At 46.0% G+C, this 17,143-nt stretch overlaps 1 protein-coding gene across 1 annotated transcript in view; it reads left to right on the top strand.

Annotated features, from left to right (window-relative positions):
* Positions 1-17,143, top strand: part of LOC137348699 (uncharacterized) — a 146,794-nt gene that overhangs the window by 103,993 nt on the left and 25,658 nt on the right. The window contains 6 exon segments of the mRNA XM_068013955.1: positions 7,057-7,123; positions 8,199-8,552; positions 8,821-8,884; positions 9,032-9,157; positions 15,894-16,113; positions 16,294-16,848. Of these exon segments, the coding sequence (XP_067870056.1) occupies positions 7,057-7,123; positions 8,199-8,552; positions 8,821-8,884; positions 9,032-9,157; positions 15,894-16,113; positions 16,294-16,848 (1,386 nt within the window).

Raw genomic sequence — 17,143 nt, 5'->3', positions numbered from 1 at the left:
ACCACAGATAGTGTTTTTGTTGAACCGGCGTTTCAGCCCCTAAGTATTTTGAGGGTCAAATAAACAAACCAACAACAGGTTTTCTTGTAGGTTTAAAGAAAGAAAGAAAACTATTTTTTCCACAATAACTGAATTGTTCGCAACCCTCACCCACTTGCATTCACACATAAGGATTGATAGATAGAAAGGAAAAGATCAGATACAGTTAAAGTCCCAAGTAATGTAAGAGTTTGGTGGTTTGCAAAAATCTGTTGAATCATCTCGGGAGGAAAGTCTTTTCAAAGATGCAGGCCTGGATGTTTGTCGTCTTGAACTTGCTGAAGTGTTGCAGACTTCTGGTTTCCTTCCGCTGGTGGGTAATTCAAAGTCACCTTGCAATTTCTCTCTGCCTCAGTTGTTTAAAGATGGTTTGAAACTGTTTTTGCAGACAGGGCACCTTTGGTCAGCCTCACAGCTTCTCTGGCTGGAAGTATGGCCTTCAGTCGCTCTCTCTTGAAGAAAAAGTCTTATCAGCTTGGTTGAATTCATGTGACCAAAGAATACTCTCCCCTGCAGGGTTTATACAATGTGTTTAAACGTGCACCATTGTTAAAAATGGGGTTTGAAGATGGCTCATCATGATACCGTGGTGTCAGGTCACACCAATTGTTGGAGAAAATCCAGATTATGCCCAATTGTTGAACAAATTCTCCGGACTCAGATATTGAGAATAAACACTTTATTGCATGATATCATGGGGTGCACATCTTACCTAAAGGCAGTCCAGTGCTACTCCAAAGAGCTACAGATCACGATTGTTTATATAGTATAACAGAGGCAGAGCTAACAGTTTCACAATTAAGTATAAACCACAAGACACCCACAAGACTGTCTACAGCTCTGTGCCCTTTGCAAAGTCCGAGGTCAGTAAAGCGTTAGTTCGAGCATAACAAGCTATTGTTCCTTATTCAACGTACACACTTCGGATACCACATCTGTCCGTAACGTCTGATTGTGGTTAGCTGCTCTGTCTACATTTTATGACCGTTGATTGTGGTTAGATTAGCTACAAGCTGCGTCCTGTTTTGCTGTTTCTACAAAGTTACGTAACAATTAGCAAAGCTCAGCAAAACTTCTCCCACAATCCCTCCTTTTATCATACCATGATAACACAACATCATCATAAGAAAAAGGGGAGGGATATGGGGCCTAAAGTATTTGTTGAAGCATAATGTCATTGCGCTGTACCAGCTGCAAGGTCAAGCTAGCAATACATGATTGATTAATTTCATCTTAAATGTCCCCATAAAACTCTGTTAAAATTCTTAAATTCCGTTCTCACAGTCCCCCCTTTGATTCTTCAAAACCCTTTTAAGAATCCTTCCTTTGATCCCACCTAGGTGCCTTTAATGGTCTCTATTGTCTAGAAACAGCCTTCAACACCCGGAGGGGTCACACTCAATACGTTGCCTGCTTATATCACAAGGGGGCAGCGGGAACTCTGTGAAGGCATAAATTTTTCAGGGGCTTCGTTTACTTGCTTACAACATAAAAGGTGGTACACTTGTACAATTACAAATTCATTTAAACATCACTGTTACATAATCGATTGTACAACCATAATACAATTTCATAAAGTACATTGATCATTCATTTGCTCACTTTAAGTATACATGAAAAGGTTACACAATTACCCCTTTTATGGCATAACTAATTGTCCCTCCTTTTACAGAGCAAGTTTGAACACTAATTGCTTTTCGGGTAGCTGTCCAACCTGTGTTCATACATCCTCTTGCATTGCCTAATTAATTTCTTAAGTTGCCAAATTAAGTATGTCACATCTAATGCCATGATACCCAAAACCACTATCAGGACATGGGAGATCATTCTAAACCAGGGGTGTATCTGCACGTCTGACCCCCAGTTCCATAAGGCCTCCTGCCAGGCAGAATCATTTATCTTGTTAATCTCATCTTGTAGCATCTGCGACTGTTGTTCCAGATTGTAGTACACTACAGCAATGACTTCTAGCTGCTGTCTCTCTTTACCCAAGTGTGTGGGCAATGGCTGAATAGTATATTCATATTCTTGGAGGTAATTTGTCAAATCCTCCTTAATACTTTCTGTCACAGTTATCGTTTCTGTCTTTTGTTTTTGTATCTGTACCAACTCCATCTTCCCTACTCGGGTTGGTATTTGTGGGTTGAACCAAAATGTACTGTTGCTCACCGGACAAGTCCGTTTATGTCCATACTGGTACTCCTTCGCTGTGGTGTTGAAGCAATATCTCCCCTTTCCCATATAGGCCACATGGGTTAGTCCTGACAATGCTTTCCTAGTTTCCATGGTGCAATTTACAGTGGTATTAAATCCACATTTTGATTCTGCCGTTTTATATTTAGGATGAGGACATATGACCACCTGGTTTTCCAGACTACACTTAGACAATGGACAATGTTGTTCCAATTACCTCTTTTCCAATTTCCATAACATAGGGTAAAATATCATTGTATTTTATGTAATCTATTTATCATTTTCTCATTACCAAATTCCTGTCTCAACAATTGTTACAGTAATACCTTGTACAACTCTCGGGTCTTCTCAGGGCACAAGTCAGGTAGCTGGATATCTGAGAAAATCAATATTACCGGTACCAACTCAAGCTTTATATTATCATATACAATTTTATTAGTTTTTATTATTGCAAGTCCATTTTCTGGTCCTGTAGTCAAGACCGGGCAAGGGAGACCAGTCACTTGTGGCTGTTGGGTCGTAACCTTACTCGTCGGTAATTCGGATGTGGGGGTAACTGTGGGGGTTGGCGCTTTTTGTCTGTTTAATCTCACAACCTGAAATAGGAACTGTCCTTTTTTTATCTTAGAGCTTTAATATCTTGCGCTAGGGTGAGTTCGAGGATTGTCTGCACTCACTTTTGCTCTGTCTCATGCTTTCCCTGTGTTATTACTATTCCCAAATAAGAAACCTTTTCCTTCATTATCGGTGCCATTTTCAGCTTAACATTCACTCTAACCTTCTGAAGGAAGGTGGAATATTGATGGATTATTATAAAATCCCTGGGAGAGACACATCCAGATGTACTGTTGTCCCTTGAACGTAAACGCAAATTTATATTGACACTCTTGTGCCAACGGTATGGACCAGAACCCATTGCTAATGTCCAACACAGTAAACCACTGATTTGTTATTTTCTAAAACTTTGATTGTCCTCTTAAATATCAGATAAATTTCCCTTTGAGTGCTTTAAATAACCACCCATATCAATTAAATTTTGTTTATTGATTCCAATTTCTTATGCCCAGACTTGGTTGTACTTTTTGTACGTTAAGGACAGAAATGCTTGCAACTATCTTTCCTTCTCAAGCATTTTGTCTCATTGATAAAGATGCTATGATATTTGATGTCTGCAATTAAGTTCTTAAATTTTCAAAGCTGCTGGATCTCTTGTTGTGGCATCAGTTCTCATGTGGCCTTGGAGCCTGCCGTCACCTGCTTAAAAAGAATCCATTGTGGCTCTGCCCCTGAGCCCAATGGGTTAATTTGTCCAATTCTATCTGCCAATTTAGAAATGTAAAATTTAACAATGTTCAATATGTATAAATTTGACTCTCAGCAATGCAAAAAAACTGCAGCGGGTTAAGTTCTTTGTTTGTCTCCAAGGGGGCGGAGCAAAACATTCTCAGCTTCGTCACTTTACGAAACCTTTTTTTTTCTGATCGAAAAGAACTACTCTCCATTTTAAATTATTTTTTTTCAATCCTTTTGGTATCCTTAGGGTTTAAAAACAACAAAATCATGTGTAACGTTTTCAACTTCAAAGGAAACCATCTCCATCAGGAAAGACAGCATTTTAGATTAAACTCCAATTGATTCCAAATTCCAATTCACTGCAATAAATATTTAAAAATCAAAACTGCCAATGTTATATGAACAAGTCTTCTGTCTGGAACTTAAGACTCCTCCAAAACATGTGGCACCAATGAAATTTCCAGTTCTTCAACTTAAACAGGTCAATTAACCTTAACAGTATTAATTCAATTCAGTCTTATTAACTTATAATACTTATTAACTACACACAGAATAGAATAGCACGTGTTTATTTCAAAAGATAGGTAAATTACGTCATTTTCTTTCTTCAGGTGCCTTTTCAAATGACTGTAATAAGACCAAAAACTAAAGAAAAAGTTATTTAGCATTCTTATACCAAAAGACATAACACTAGGTCCTTACACAAACTTTAATCTTTCCCATTATCTCCTTTTTTTATCCTTCTCTCCCTTAAACCAATATCCAATTCCTGATATTTGTTACTTAAAACAGTCAGTAAAACATGTCTTTAATTTAAACTCCAAAAAAACTGGAACAGATTTTAAACTGGAACTCCAATTAAAGCAGGAGTTGTAAACTTCAAATTGGATTTCTGCCAAACATCTTCAGACCTTCAAGGCTGAAGCTTATCTCTTAGAAAATTGTTCATTGCCTTTTCACAGTTGCAAAACCAACTTTTAAAATCAAAATAAAATTTTAACTTAAAATATAATTCAATTTTATGTCCCATTCCTGGGTGCACAACACTAAATAGAAATGAACACACTCAACAATCACTTTTCACACTCATTCAATTCCAAACAACTTAATAGACTCATTTTTCAACATTAAAGCCAGACAACAAAGAGTTAACGACAGTCAGTTCTACAGAACACAAGCTGTACAGAACACAAGCTGTACATCCCAGACATTCAATTCATTCGTGGACGCTTCCAACAATCACACATTCGAATCAACGACACAGTAACTTGTTTTTACACATTTGAAATTTTACTAAAACATTCATGTTCTTTGCCTTGTTCGCTTCCCTCTCAGCCCTACTGCGACTGTACTCAGCCTTTTCGGCCTGAGACTGGAATTGGATTAAATCACCAGATGGGGCCTCGAACCCTGAGGGGGACTCGAACCTCCCTCAAACTTCTGGGGACTCTAACTCTTACAAAGTTGGACATCTTGTGGCAAACAATCGTAAATACTGCAAATTTATACTAGCCAATTATAAAATGGTGTCGGGCGTTTGAGTGGATCAGGGGCATCGTGGAGCATGCCGCGGACCTCAGCCAGTTGCCGTGGGACCACTCGTATAGATCGGAGGTGAAAGGAATAACATATCTACTATTGCCTGTTTCTTTCCATACAATGTCGGCCGGTGACCCTGGAGGCACCAGGGGGTTTCCTACCTTTGTCTTAAATTGAACGATTTTACCGCGACGTTTCTTCGTTCCTTTTGAGGGGGCAAACGGTCGTGGGTCGCCTTTCTCCAGAGGACATGGATTACTCGTCCCCGGGGGCGACCCTTCCCTCTTGGAAGCCGTTGAGTCCATTCTTCCTTCTACTCCTCCTACTTTCTCAGAACCTTCTAATTTTACGAGTTCTTTTCTATGGAGTAAACAACATTAACACAAACAAAAGACGAACCACACACAAGGAGACGAACAGGCGCAGTTAATGTTAAATTCTCAAGGTCAGCTAACCGGCCCTCCCTGTCTCCTCAGGTCAACGATCTTTCGTTCTCCGTCTTGTCACCTGCCTCTTTCTCTAGGGCCAGATCAGCTCGTGTACTCAGGAGCAACGATCACGTGCCTGTCGGGTCAATTTGATATTAATTAGTTATTGCCCTAGTCGTCCCTGTCCCTCCATCTTGTCACACAGCATCTTTCTCCACCCAGTGCGAGATCAGCTCGTGTACTCAGGTTCGGATCAGCTACTTGGCCCAGCCGACTACGCCAGATTCACTAAATTTACTGGATTTTCTACTTAGATTCGTTTAGGATCCCGTACAAAAGGGATCCTGCCGACTACGTCAAATTGTTGGAGAAAATCCAGATTTTGCCCAATTGTTGAACAAATTCTCCGGACTCAGACGTTGCATGATTTATTGCATGATATCATGGGGTGCACACCTTACCTAAAGGCAGTCCAGTGCTACTCCAAAGAGCTACAGATCACGATTGTTTATATAGTATAACAGAGGCAGAGCTATCAGTTTCACAATTAAGTATAAACCACAAGACACCCACAAGACTGTCTCCAGCTCTGTGCCCTTTGCAAAGTCCGAGGTCAGTAAAGCGTTAGTTCGAGCATAACAAGCTATTGTTCCTTATTCAACGTACACACTTCGGATACCATATCTGGCCGTAACATCTGATTGTGGTTAGCTGCTCTGTCTACATTTTATGATTGTGGTTAGATTAGCTACAAGCTGCGTCCTGTTTTGCTGTTTCTACAAAGTTACGTAACAATTAGCAAAGCTCAGCAAAACTTCTCCCACACCTATTATTTTGGTTTTGAATCCACAGTCTCCCTCTCTGCCAGGGTCTTTGATAACTCAATTGTTGAAGATAGGAGCCACTTTGCTTTGAATTGCCTGTTTCCCATTTTAATGTCTTCCCAGCGCTGGACCAGATGTGATGATGGGTTTTGGTCTCCAACAGCCCAGATGTATTTTGTATTACAGGAGAGGAGTCACCTGACCCCTACCCAATCTTGTCTGCTGCAATGTGTCCATGTTTTGGAGTTTAACTCATCAGTTCATTTTTTATAGATCATAACTGCTCCAGTTCACTTCATTTTTCATCCTTGCTGCTTCTGTGAGTGTAACAGCTGAGTCTGACTGGGTTCATTTCCACACTCACTGTTCCCCTCTCTCTCCTCCCCTGAAGATGCTGACTCTGTCAGTGTGCACGTGCTCTCTCCCCCTCCTCTGACACTCTGACCCTCCCTGTCCATTGTAACATCTCCCAGTTCTGGTGATGGGCTCTCACTGACCACTCTCCATTTCTCCTTCTTATGCAGATGCTCCCTGATTGTCCCCATTTCATTTAATTATACAGCCGAGAAGGAGGCCATTCAGTCCATCATGTCTGTGCTGGCTCTCTGAAAGAACTATCCAACTTGTCTCACCCACCCCCACCCCCACCACACACACACACTTTCCCCATACCCTTGGAAACTTTCCCCCCTATTTCCTTTTCAAAGTTATTATTGAGTCTGCGTCCTCCACCTTTTCAGGCAGTGCATTCTGGATCAGAACAACTCTGCTGCTGGCTTTATTGGTCAATTATTTACTGGTCAATAGGTAGGTGGTAGGGAAATGTGGTAGGAATATGGAATTCGTGTAGGATTAGTATAAATGGGTGGTTGATGGTCGGCACAGACTCGGTGGGCCTGTTTCAGTGCTGTATCTCTAAACTAAACTAAACTAAAAATTATTTTAAATCTCTGTCCTCTGGTTACTGACCCTCCTGCCAGTGGAAACAATGTCTCCCTCTCTACTCAATGAAAATCCCTCATCATTTTGAACACATCTATTAAATGTCCCCTTAACCTTCTTTGCTCTCAGGAGGATAATCCCAGTTTCTCCAGAGAACTGAAACCCCTCATCTCTGGTATCATTCCAGTAAACCTCCTCTGCACCCTCTCCAAGGCCTTGATTCTTTTCTAAAGTCTGGTGCCCGGAACCAGGCACAATACTCCAGCTGAGATCTAACTAGTGATTTATCAAGGTTTAGCAGAATCTTCTTGCCTCTGTACTCTTGGCTTCTATGTATAAAGCAATGATCTGGTCTGCTTTTTAAAACAGCTTTATTCATTTGTCCTGCCACTTTCAAAGATTTGTGTACACGCACCCCCTGGTCTCTCTGATCCTACACTCTGTTTAAAATTGTACTATTTATTCTGTGTCACCTGTCCTCCTTCTGCCCTCCAAAATGCATTATTTTATACTTCTCAGCATTAAATCTCATCTGCCATGTATTTGCCCATTGCACCATTCTGTCAATATTCTCCAGAGATCTGGTACCATCCTTCTTAATCCTTTTCATTTACAGACGCTCGCTGAGAGTTCCCAGCTCTTGGTGTTCCTCCCCGGAGTTTGCCACTTACACTGCATTTTCCGGCCGGGGTGGACCCGGGAGCACTCCCCCCCGCCCGGGGATTAAAGTCATATTTCTGTGACAACTCGAGCAGCACCATCTTTAATACTGGCAGTGACGTCGCAGAGTGACGTTTCAGACGATGAGGCGGCATTGCGCATGTGCCAGTGGGCACCACATAGTGGTTGCGTTTTCAACAAAGGCATCTTGAATATATTTTCACTGTGATACTCCATTGGAATTTTCTGTGAGTATCAAACATCAACTCCCCTCTTTTAGTATTACTCGTGTACACTACCCGGAATGCTGCGCGGCTGCATCCGGCCTGTCTCCAGCGGAAGGAGCGCATGGCGCAGGCCAGGCCCCGCCCCGGATGCGGCTCGTTCGCGCAGTGCATGCGCGGTGCGGCTCCCGGAAGCGGAGTGGGGGCGATCGCAGCCGCAGGAGCACCGAGTCTCAGCGGCTCTCAGGCCCCGAATCAGAGTCACCGGGCCCGGCGGACGTGCAGCGAGGACCCCGTGGGGAGGGGGCAGCATTAAAGCGATGGTGTAGCGCCTCCCCCATCCTGGCCGCCGCTTCCCGGTTTCTTCTCCCGTTTGCACCGATTCAGGAAGCCTGTGAGTTGATTGGCTGGTAAGAATTGCAGCTTTGTGTCCCTTTCTCCAAAGTTAGGAAGTTAGTCCAAGGAGCTGGAAATTAAACATTCCCGTTTTCTTCAGAATAAAGGGGGAGCTTCCCGAGATTTAAGTGACACCAAACAGAAGGGAAGCTGGTGAGTCTTCCATTTTATTTTTAAGTGGTGAGGTTTATTATCTAATAACTAGAGGAATGGCCGGGCTGCTCCGACCTCCCGAGTGTGCATCCTGTACTATGTGGGAATTCCAGGACACTTTCCGTGCAGGAAGTATCGTCAGTTACAGCAGCTGGAGCTCCGGATTTCAGAGCAGGAGCATTGTGGCTCATCCGTGAGGTTGAGAGCTTCGTGGCTAGCACGTTTATAGATGTGGTCGCCATGCAACTTGAGAGTATGTAGGGAGAGAGGCAATAGGTGGCCAACGGACAGTTAGGAAGGAATGCAGGAGACCCCTGAGTGCATCTCACTCTCCAATCAGTATTCAGTTCCGAATACTGATGAAAGTGATGGTTCATCTGGGGAGTGCAGCCAGAGCCAAGTCCATGAGGCCACGATTGGCTCAGCTGCACAGGGGGCCACAAAGAAGACTGAAAGAGCAATGGTGGTAAGAGATTCGATAGTTAGGAGAATAGACAGGGGTTTCTGAAGCTGCAGACGTGTATCCTGGATGGTGTGTTGGCTCGCTCTGGACAATATGCAGCAGGGCACATGTGCAGCATCCTGGGCCGGGAAGCAGGAGGAGAGAATGGTGTGAATTTCTGTCCTGGACTGACATTGATGGCTTTTGTAAACTCTTTTTACAGGGGCTTAGAAGCAGAGGATCGGCAGATCGGGTATCGCAAGCCAAACATCACATCAATATCTGACAGAGTCACTCGATTCATCAGGACCTGAATATCATCGGCCTTTGAATGTGGAAGGAAAAAGGTTTGTCTGTTCTGTCTGCGGGAAAAGATTTCAGGTATCAGTGTGACTGGAAAAGCACTGAGATACACAAAGCCCTGCTTAGACCACACCTGGAGTATTGTGTTCAGTTCTGGGCACCACACCTTAGGAAGGATATATTGGGCTTGGAGGGAGTGCAGTGTAGATTTACCTGAATGATAACAGGACTGCAAGGTTTAAATTACAGGGAGAGATTACACAAATGAGTCATAGTCAGTACAACACGAAACGAGGCCGTTTGGATTATCTCCACTGCCCTCAAAGGCAGAGATTTTCAGGTCATTATCACTCATTGCATTTAAAAAAATATCTACTACTTCACATCCCTCCTGTATCTCTTGGCCAAAAGCTTAATCTGTGCCCCCTAGTCTTATACTGTCAGCTAATGGGAAGAGCTTCTCTTTGTCTCCCGTATCAAAAACTGTCATAATTATGAACGTCTCTGTCAGATCTCCCCACAATCCCTGTTGCTCCAAGCAGATCAAGCCCAGCTTCTCCGACCTGCACCCTCCCAAGGGGAGCTTTAATCAAAGTTTTACTTGGAACTGAAAGGGTAGATAGAGGGAAATGATTTCCACCAGTTGGGGAATCCAGTACTAGGGGGCGTAGTCTAAAACTTAGAGCCAGACCTTTCATTAAACCAACCCATGGGCCCTGTAAACCTCAGAATTAATCCACCCCCTGGCTCTGTAAACCCGAGCATTAATCCAATCCTGGGCCCTGTAAACCCGAGCATTGATCCACCCCCTGGGCCCTGTAAACTCTAGCATTAATCCACTTCCTGGTTCTGTAAACTCGAGCATTAATCCACCCCTGGGCCTGTAGACTTAAACACTAATCCACCCCTGCTGTACATACACAGAATTACAGCCCAGAAACAGGCCTTTCGGCCCCACTAGTCTGTGCTGATGTTTATAATCCACATGAGCCTCCTTCCAATCTAATTCTTTTGTCTCACCCTGCTCCCCATATCCCTCTATTCCCTTCTCGCTCATAAATGTATTGAGCCTCCCCTTAAACCCATCATTGCTATCTGCTTCAACCCCTCCACGTGGCAGTGAGTTCCACATTCTCACCACTCTCTGAGTAGAGAAATTCCTCCTAAGTTCTCTATTTGACCTGTTAATGTCTGTCTTATATTGCTGCCCCCTTGTTCTGACTGACTGACAATTTTAAAGACCTCTATCAGATCTCCTCCTAGTCTTCTCTTTACCAGAGAAAGGAGCCCCAGCCTGCTCAATCTTGCTGGATTGTAGCATCCTCTCTGGTGACATCTTTGTAAATCTATTCTGCACTTTCTTCAGTGCTTCAATATCCTTTTTTAATATGGAGACCAGAACAGCTCACAGTCCTTCTAAGTGAGGTTCTCTATAAATGTAACATTCCCTCCCTGCTGTTACATTGTATTCCTCTAGAAAAGAACATCAGCTCTTTCTTTGCTCTCTTATCGACTTGTGTTGCTCCTTTTAGTGATTTATGTGACTCTGTTCCCAGATCTCTCTCTTCCTCTGCTCCATTTAATTTCTTACATTCTAACCAATGACTGGCCTCCTTATTCCTCCTCCCAAAATGAACCAGCTCCGATTTCACTATGTTGAATTTCATTTCCCGTTTATCTGTCCAGTTTGCGTCTTCCTGAGTCCAAATGTGGGTGATGAACAAAAGTCCCATTATACTTCACACCATAGTTGATGGTCAGTGCACTTGGATATCTGTATAATTTATTTAATAATTTTGCTCATTGCCTGTCCGGCCCCAATCTCCACGGGATGACACAGAAATAATCATCCATTCAACAATTGGAGCTTTCAATGGCGGATTAATTACCCAGGATTCCCCGCGGGTCAGAAAGTCCCCTGTCAAATGACTCATCTGTTCTTTCCTCTCTCGTTCCTCCTATACCCTTAATACACGGCCCTACACAATCACCCTCTCCCTGCATCCTCACTGTGCTGGAGTCCACACCTGTCTCGCCATCTGTTCCTTGTTCTGTCCCTGGATCCTGAAACTACTGAACTCAGTTTTCCCCTCCTGAAGTCTACAGGCTCTAAAACTGGTGTCCTTCATTTGCCTCCTGTTTTCCCCTCCTCTTTCCATCTTAGTTTTGTTCCATTCTCTGGGCCTTGGTCCTTCCCCTGGGATTCTCAGTATGAACAGGGTGGGATGTGTTTTGAGACAGGATGTCCCAGCTCTCCACCCTGGGATTCTCAGTATGAACTGGGTGGGATGTGTTTTATAGAGTCGTACAGCATAGAAACAGGCCCTTCGGCCCACCGCGTCCATGTCGACCATAATGCTTATATATACTAATCCCACCTGCCTGCATTAATTCCATATCCCTCTATGCCTTGCTCATTCAAGTACCTGTCCAGTTGCCTCTTAAATGTCGCTACTGCTCCTGCCTCCACCACCTCCTCAGGCAGCTCATTCCAGATACCCACTATTCTTTGTGTGAAAAATTTACCCCTTTGATCCCCTTTAAACCTCCTCCCTCTCACCTTAAATCTATGCCCTCTAGTTTTAGTCACCACTACCATGGGAAACAGACTCTGGCTATCTACCTTATCTATGCCTCTCATAATTTTATATACCTCTATCATGTCCCCTCTCAGCCTCCTTCGCTCCAGGGAAAACTGACCCAGCCTATCCAATCTCTCTTCATAACTCAAGCCCTCCAAACCAGGCAACGTCCTTGTGAATCTTTTCTGCACCCTCTCTAGCTTAATCACATCTTTCCTGTAGTGCAGCGACCAGAACTGCACACAGTACTCCAAATGCGGCCTAACCAACATTATGTACAACTGTAACATGACGTCCCAACCCTTGTACTCAGTGCCTCGGCCAATGAAGGCAAGCATGCCATACGGCTTCTTCACCACCCTGTCTACCTGTGTTGCCACTTTCAGGGAACTATGTAGTTGCACCCCAAGGTCTCTCTGCTCAACAACACTCCCCAGGGCCCTGCCATTCACTGTATATGTCCTGCCCTGGTTTAACTTCCCAAAATGCATCACTTCACACTTGTCTGCATTAAATTCCAGTTGATCTATATCCTATTGTAACCTTAGTCGACCTTCTTCACTGTCCACTATACCACCAATTTTGGTGTCATCTGCAAACTTACTAATCATGCCCCTTACATTCACATCCAAGTCATTAATATATATGACAAACAACAGAGGGCCCAGCACTGATCCCTGGGGCACACCACTGGTCACCGGCCTCCAATCTGAAAAACAACCCTCCACTACCATCCTCTGTCTCCTATCACCAAGCCAATTTTGTATCCAATTTGCTAGCTCACCCTGGATCCCATGTGTTCGAACCTTCTGGACTAGCCTACCATGCGGGACCTTGTCAAAGGCCTTGCTAAAGTCCATGTAGACAACGTCCATCGCCCTGCCCTCGTCAATCCTCTTGGTCACCTCCTCGAAAAACTCAATCAAATTCGTGAGACATGATTTCCCATGTACAAAGCCATGCTGACTATCCCTAATCAGACCATGCTTTTCCAGATGCATATAAATCCTGTCTCTCAGAATCCCTTCCAATAATTTTCCCACCACTGATTTAAGGCTCACCGGCCTGTAGTTCCCTGGCTTATCCCTGCTGCCCTTCTTAAATAAAGGCACAATATTAGCTATCCTCCAGTCTTCCAGTACCTCACCCGTGGCTAACGATGATACAAAAATCTCTGCCAGGGCCCCAGCAATCTCCTCCCTTGCTTCCCATAGCATCCTAAGATACACCTGGTCAGGCCCTGGGGATTTATCCACCTTAATGCACTTCAAAACCTCCAACACCTCCTCCTTTGTAATGTTGATAGGCTCCAGGATATCGGTGTTCACTCCCTTGAACTCATTAGCTTCCATGACCTTCTCCACGGTAAATATGGATGAGAAATATTCATTTAAGACCTCTCCCACTTCCCGTGGCTCCACACATAGATTGCCACACTGATCCTTAAGGGGACCTACACTCTCCCTAGCTACCCTTTGACTCTTAATATACTTCTAGAATCTTTTAGGATTCTCCTTTATCTTATCTGCCAGGGAAATCTCATGGCCCCTTTTCGCCCTCCTAATTTCCTTCTTAAGTGTAGTCCTACAGCCTGTTTTGAGACCGGATGTCCCAGCTCTCCACCTTTAAAGAAACAATGAGAGGAGTAACTGGGCCGAGAGGCTAAATAAAAACAAAGTGCTGGAAGTACTCAACAGGTCTGGCAATATCTGTGGTGAGAGATGCAGGGTTAACCTTTCAGCTCTGTGACCTTTCATCAGAACTGCTGAGTATTTCCAGCAATTTCAGTTTTTATTTTGGATTTCCAGCATCCGCAGTATTTTGCTTTTATTTGGGCTGAGAAGCATTTCTTGACGACGTCACAGCGTTGCTTAGTAACCAACCTCTCTGAGCTCATTATGGGCTGGGTGTGTTTGATGGGACAGGTTAGACGGAGCTTTACTCTGTATCTAACCCCCTTTTTTTAATAAGGTGGCCTAGGCTCCTATTATTTTTGTTGAGGGAGCCTTTATTCCTCAGACTCCCTTTATATGTATTTTATATAAATAACTTTATTAGGAAAAACTAGATAAATAAAACAAAACTCAAATTAAAATGCAATTTTCGGCATCTATGATGCATTCCAGCCCCTGTGGTGGCCACCAGTCACGGAAAGCCTCAAGCGAACTGATGGACACCGCATGCTCCTTCTTGAGGGACACTCGGGCACGAGCGTTACCTCGGAAGAGGGGCAGGCAATCTGGGCTGGCGGACGCCCTGACGGCCCGCTGCCTGGACCTGTGAATTGCCGCCTTGGCCAGGAGCAGACCGACGGAGAGATCCTACTCCCGGTCCACCCACACCTCCACACCGGGTGCCCAAAGATCAGGAGCAAACTTGAGCGAGGCCATTAATTACTCCGAGGAGCTGCAACCTCACACAATCCGTATATACGTGGAACATGGACTCGTCCAGGCCACAGAAATTACAGACAGGCCTGGGCGTCTGTGAAGCTACTTAAAAGCCTATTGCATGGGACTGCCCAGTGCAGCAGCACTCCAACCCAGGTCCCCAATGTAAAGGGGGAGGGCTCCCGCATAGAGAGACCTCCACCGGGGTTTCCCCTCACCGCCAGGTGGCAACACGGACCGCCACGACGTGTCCGGGTGGCAGACAAGGGTGAGGAAGTGGAAAGTGTGCAGGAGCAGCCCGTACAGGAAACCACTCTGTGAGGTGTGTAATAACCATTAGGGCATTTCCGAGAGGCGGCTCAGGTTGTGTGATACCGGTTCCCGAGGAGCGTTTTGGGGCCTGGGTCCGATGAGCAGTTCTGTCCGAGTGTGAGTCACCTCGGCCGGGAGCGCTGCACACTCCCAAGCTCCCTCAACACCCGCAGTGAGGGACGTCCCGGAGGCTTCAGCTACTCCTCCAGCCGCCCTGAGAGCCAGGGCCCCCTCCTCCGCTGGCAGGGGAGTACCTTGACTGGAGGCAACCATGTTCCAGACTCTGATCGCGGTAAAAGACAGGCAACTCCCTCTAAGAGGCGAGGCTAATGTTTGCTGCCGGGAGCTGCCTGTCATCTTGAAGGCAGAGCCCCAGCAGAAAAATACATCGCCAGCGCACACCATCTGGGAGGACGCTTGATGTACAGGTATCTCTGCAAGGTCCGAAGGCGGAGAGTCACAGCCTGGGTGCGGATGCACACCAGCAACTGGCTGCCCTCAATCGGGAGACTCAGGACTGCGGCAGAGACCCAGCGTTTCCTCTTGCCCCAGAAGAAATCGACAGGCTTCTTCTGGATCTTAGTGGCAAATGCAGGGGGCAGGGCCAAAGTGACCAACTGATACCACAGCATGGAGGCCACCAGTTGGTTTATGACCAGCGCTCGGCCCCTGTAGGAAAGCACTCGGAGCAGTCCTGTCCAGCACCCCAGCCAAGTGGTGACTTTCGCCTCCAACTCCTGCCACTTTGCCGGCCAGGCTTCCTCAGCAGGGCTCAGGTGGACTCCCAGGTGGAGGAGGTGCGTGGTGCTCCACGCATAAGGTGCTAAATCTTCTGGCAGGAACTCCATCCACCACTGACCCACCAGGAGCCCGGAACATTTCTCCCATTTGATCCTCTCGGAGGATGCAGCAGAAACGATCTTCTGGCAGTTGCGAATCCTCCGCAAGTCAAAGGGATCCATGATCGTAAGCCGAGAGGACAACCCACATGCTTGGCCTGCACAGAACCAAACCGGCTAACCTCCTGTGAAGCAGGCACAGGAATGGCTCCAAGCAGATGGTATACGATTGGTTGGACATGGGACATCCCTGGCGCACTTCTGTCCCGAAGTGAAGGGGTGCCGTCAAGGCCCTGTTAACAGTAACCAGACACTCTGCGGCGGCATATAAAAGTCGGACCCGGGCCACAAAATGCGACCCGAGTCCGAACACGTACAAAGTCCCGAAAAGATATTCGTGATCTACCCTGTCCAACGCTTTCTGCTGATTGCGGGAGAGAAAGGACTGACCAGTCCTCCGGGAAAGATGGATCAGGTCCTGGACCAGGTGGATGTTGTCTTGGATGGACTGGCCTGGGACCGTGTAGGACTGGTTGGGTGGATCAAGAGGGCCAGTAAGGAGCCCAGGCAGGCAGACATAGCCCGGGCAAAGATCTTATAATCTGAGGAGGGAGACTGGATGCCAGTTCTTAAGCAAGACGAGATTGCCCCAGTTCAGGCCGATGACTGCCCTATGCCACGAGAGGGGCACCCCCACCCCCACCCCCCCCCCCCTCCCCAACTTCCTTCTCCAGTCGGCCCAGACTCGACAGAACTAGTCCTGGAATTTCTCGTCCTCCTGCAGCCAGTTGTTGAAGTGCCAGTATGCAGACCCCGCCTATGTACGGAGTGGAGTGAGCTCCGTCCACACCAGGTGGTGGTCCGAGCACGATTCCAGCTGCAGGAGACGTGTACCTGCGAAATGTCGAGGCGGTCGATTCAGCATCCTCCTCCAGACCTCCATGTGAAGGCGCTGGGGTCGGGATGGAGATTCTGCCAGACATCCACCAAGTTGAGGGAGCTGATCACTTCCCTCAACTTCTGCACCAAAGCTTGGCTGCGCTGGGGACTGGAGTGCTCCCCCACCTCCAGGGTACAGTTAAAATCTCCCCACCACACCCTGAGGATGATGCATTCGCCACTATCGATAGAGCCCAAGACAGCGGACGCTTCTTTCAAGAAAAGCGTCGGGCGTGGGCATGTCCACGTTCACAAAGTGGAGTGGCATGCCACCCAGGCAAACGGTGAGGTGGAGCAAGCAGCCTGGCCCAAGCTCCTTGACCCCCAATATCTCTGGCTGAAAAGTCAAGGTCAGCAAGATAAGTCACCCCACTAGAAATAGGGGTGAAATTACTCATGTAGACCCTACCCTGCTACTCCAGGAGCCAGGTGGCTTCATCTCCCGGAATGGTGTGGGTTTCCTGCAGAAAGGCATACCTCCCTTTCCTCAGGACTGAGAGATTGTGAAATCTGTGGAGAAACCCCCTGCTGCCATTAATGTTGAGGTTGGTTATAGTTATCTTCATATCAAAAGTACTTTGGAACCCATCACAGACACCTCACTGTGAGGAGGGAGTGGAAGTGCACCTCGCCTTCCACTCCCCC

This window comes from Heterodontus francisci, chromosome 34, assembly GCF_036365525.1.
Source record: "Heterodontus francisci isolate sHetFra1 chromosome 34, sHetFra1.hap1, whole genome shotgun sequence".
Lineage (NCBI taxonomy): Eukaryota > Metazoa > Chordata > Chondrichthyes > Heterodontiformes > Heterodontidae > Heterodontus > Heterodontus francisci.
The sequence above is the reverse complement of the archived record's forward strand: the minus strand, read 5'-3'. Positions and strand labels throughout refer to the sequence as shown.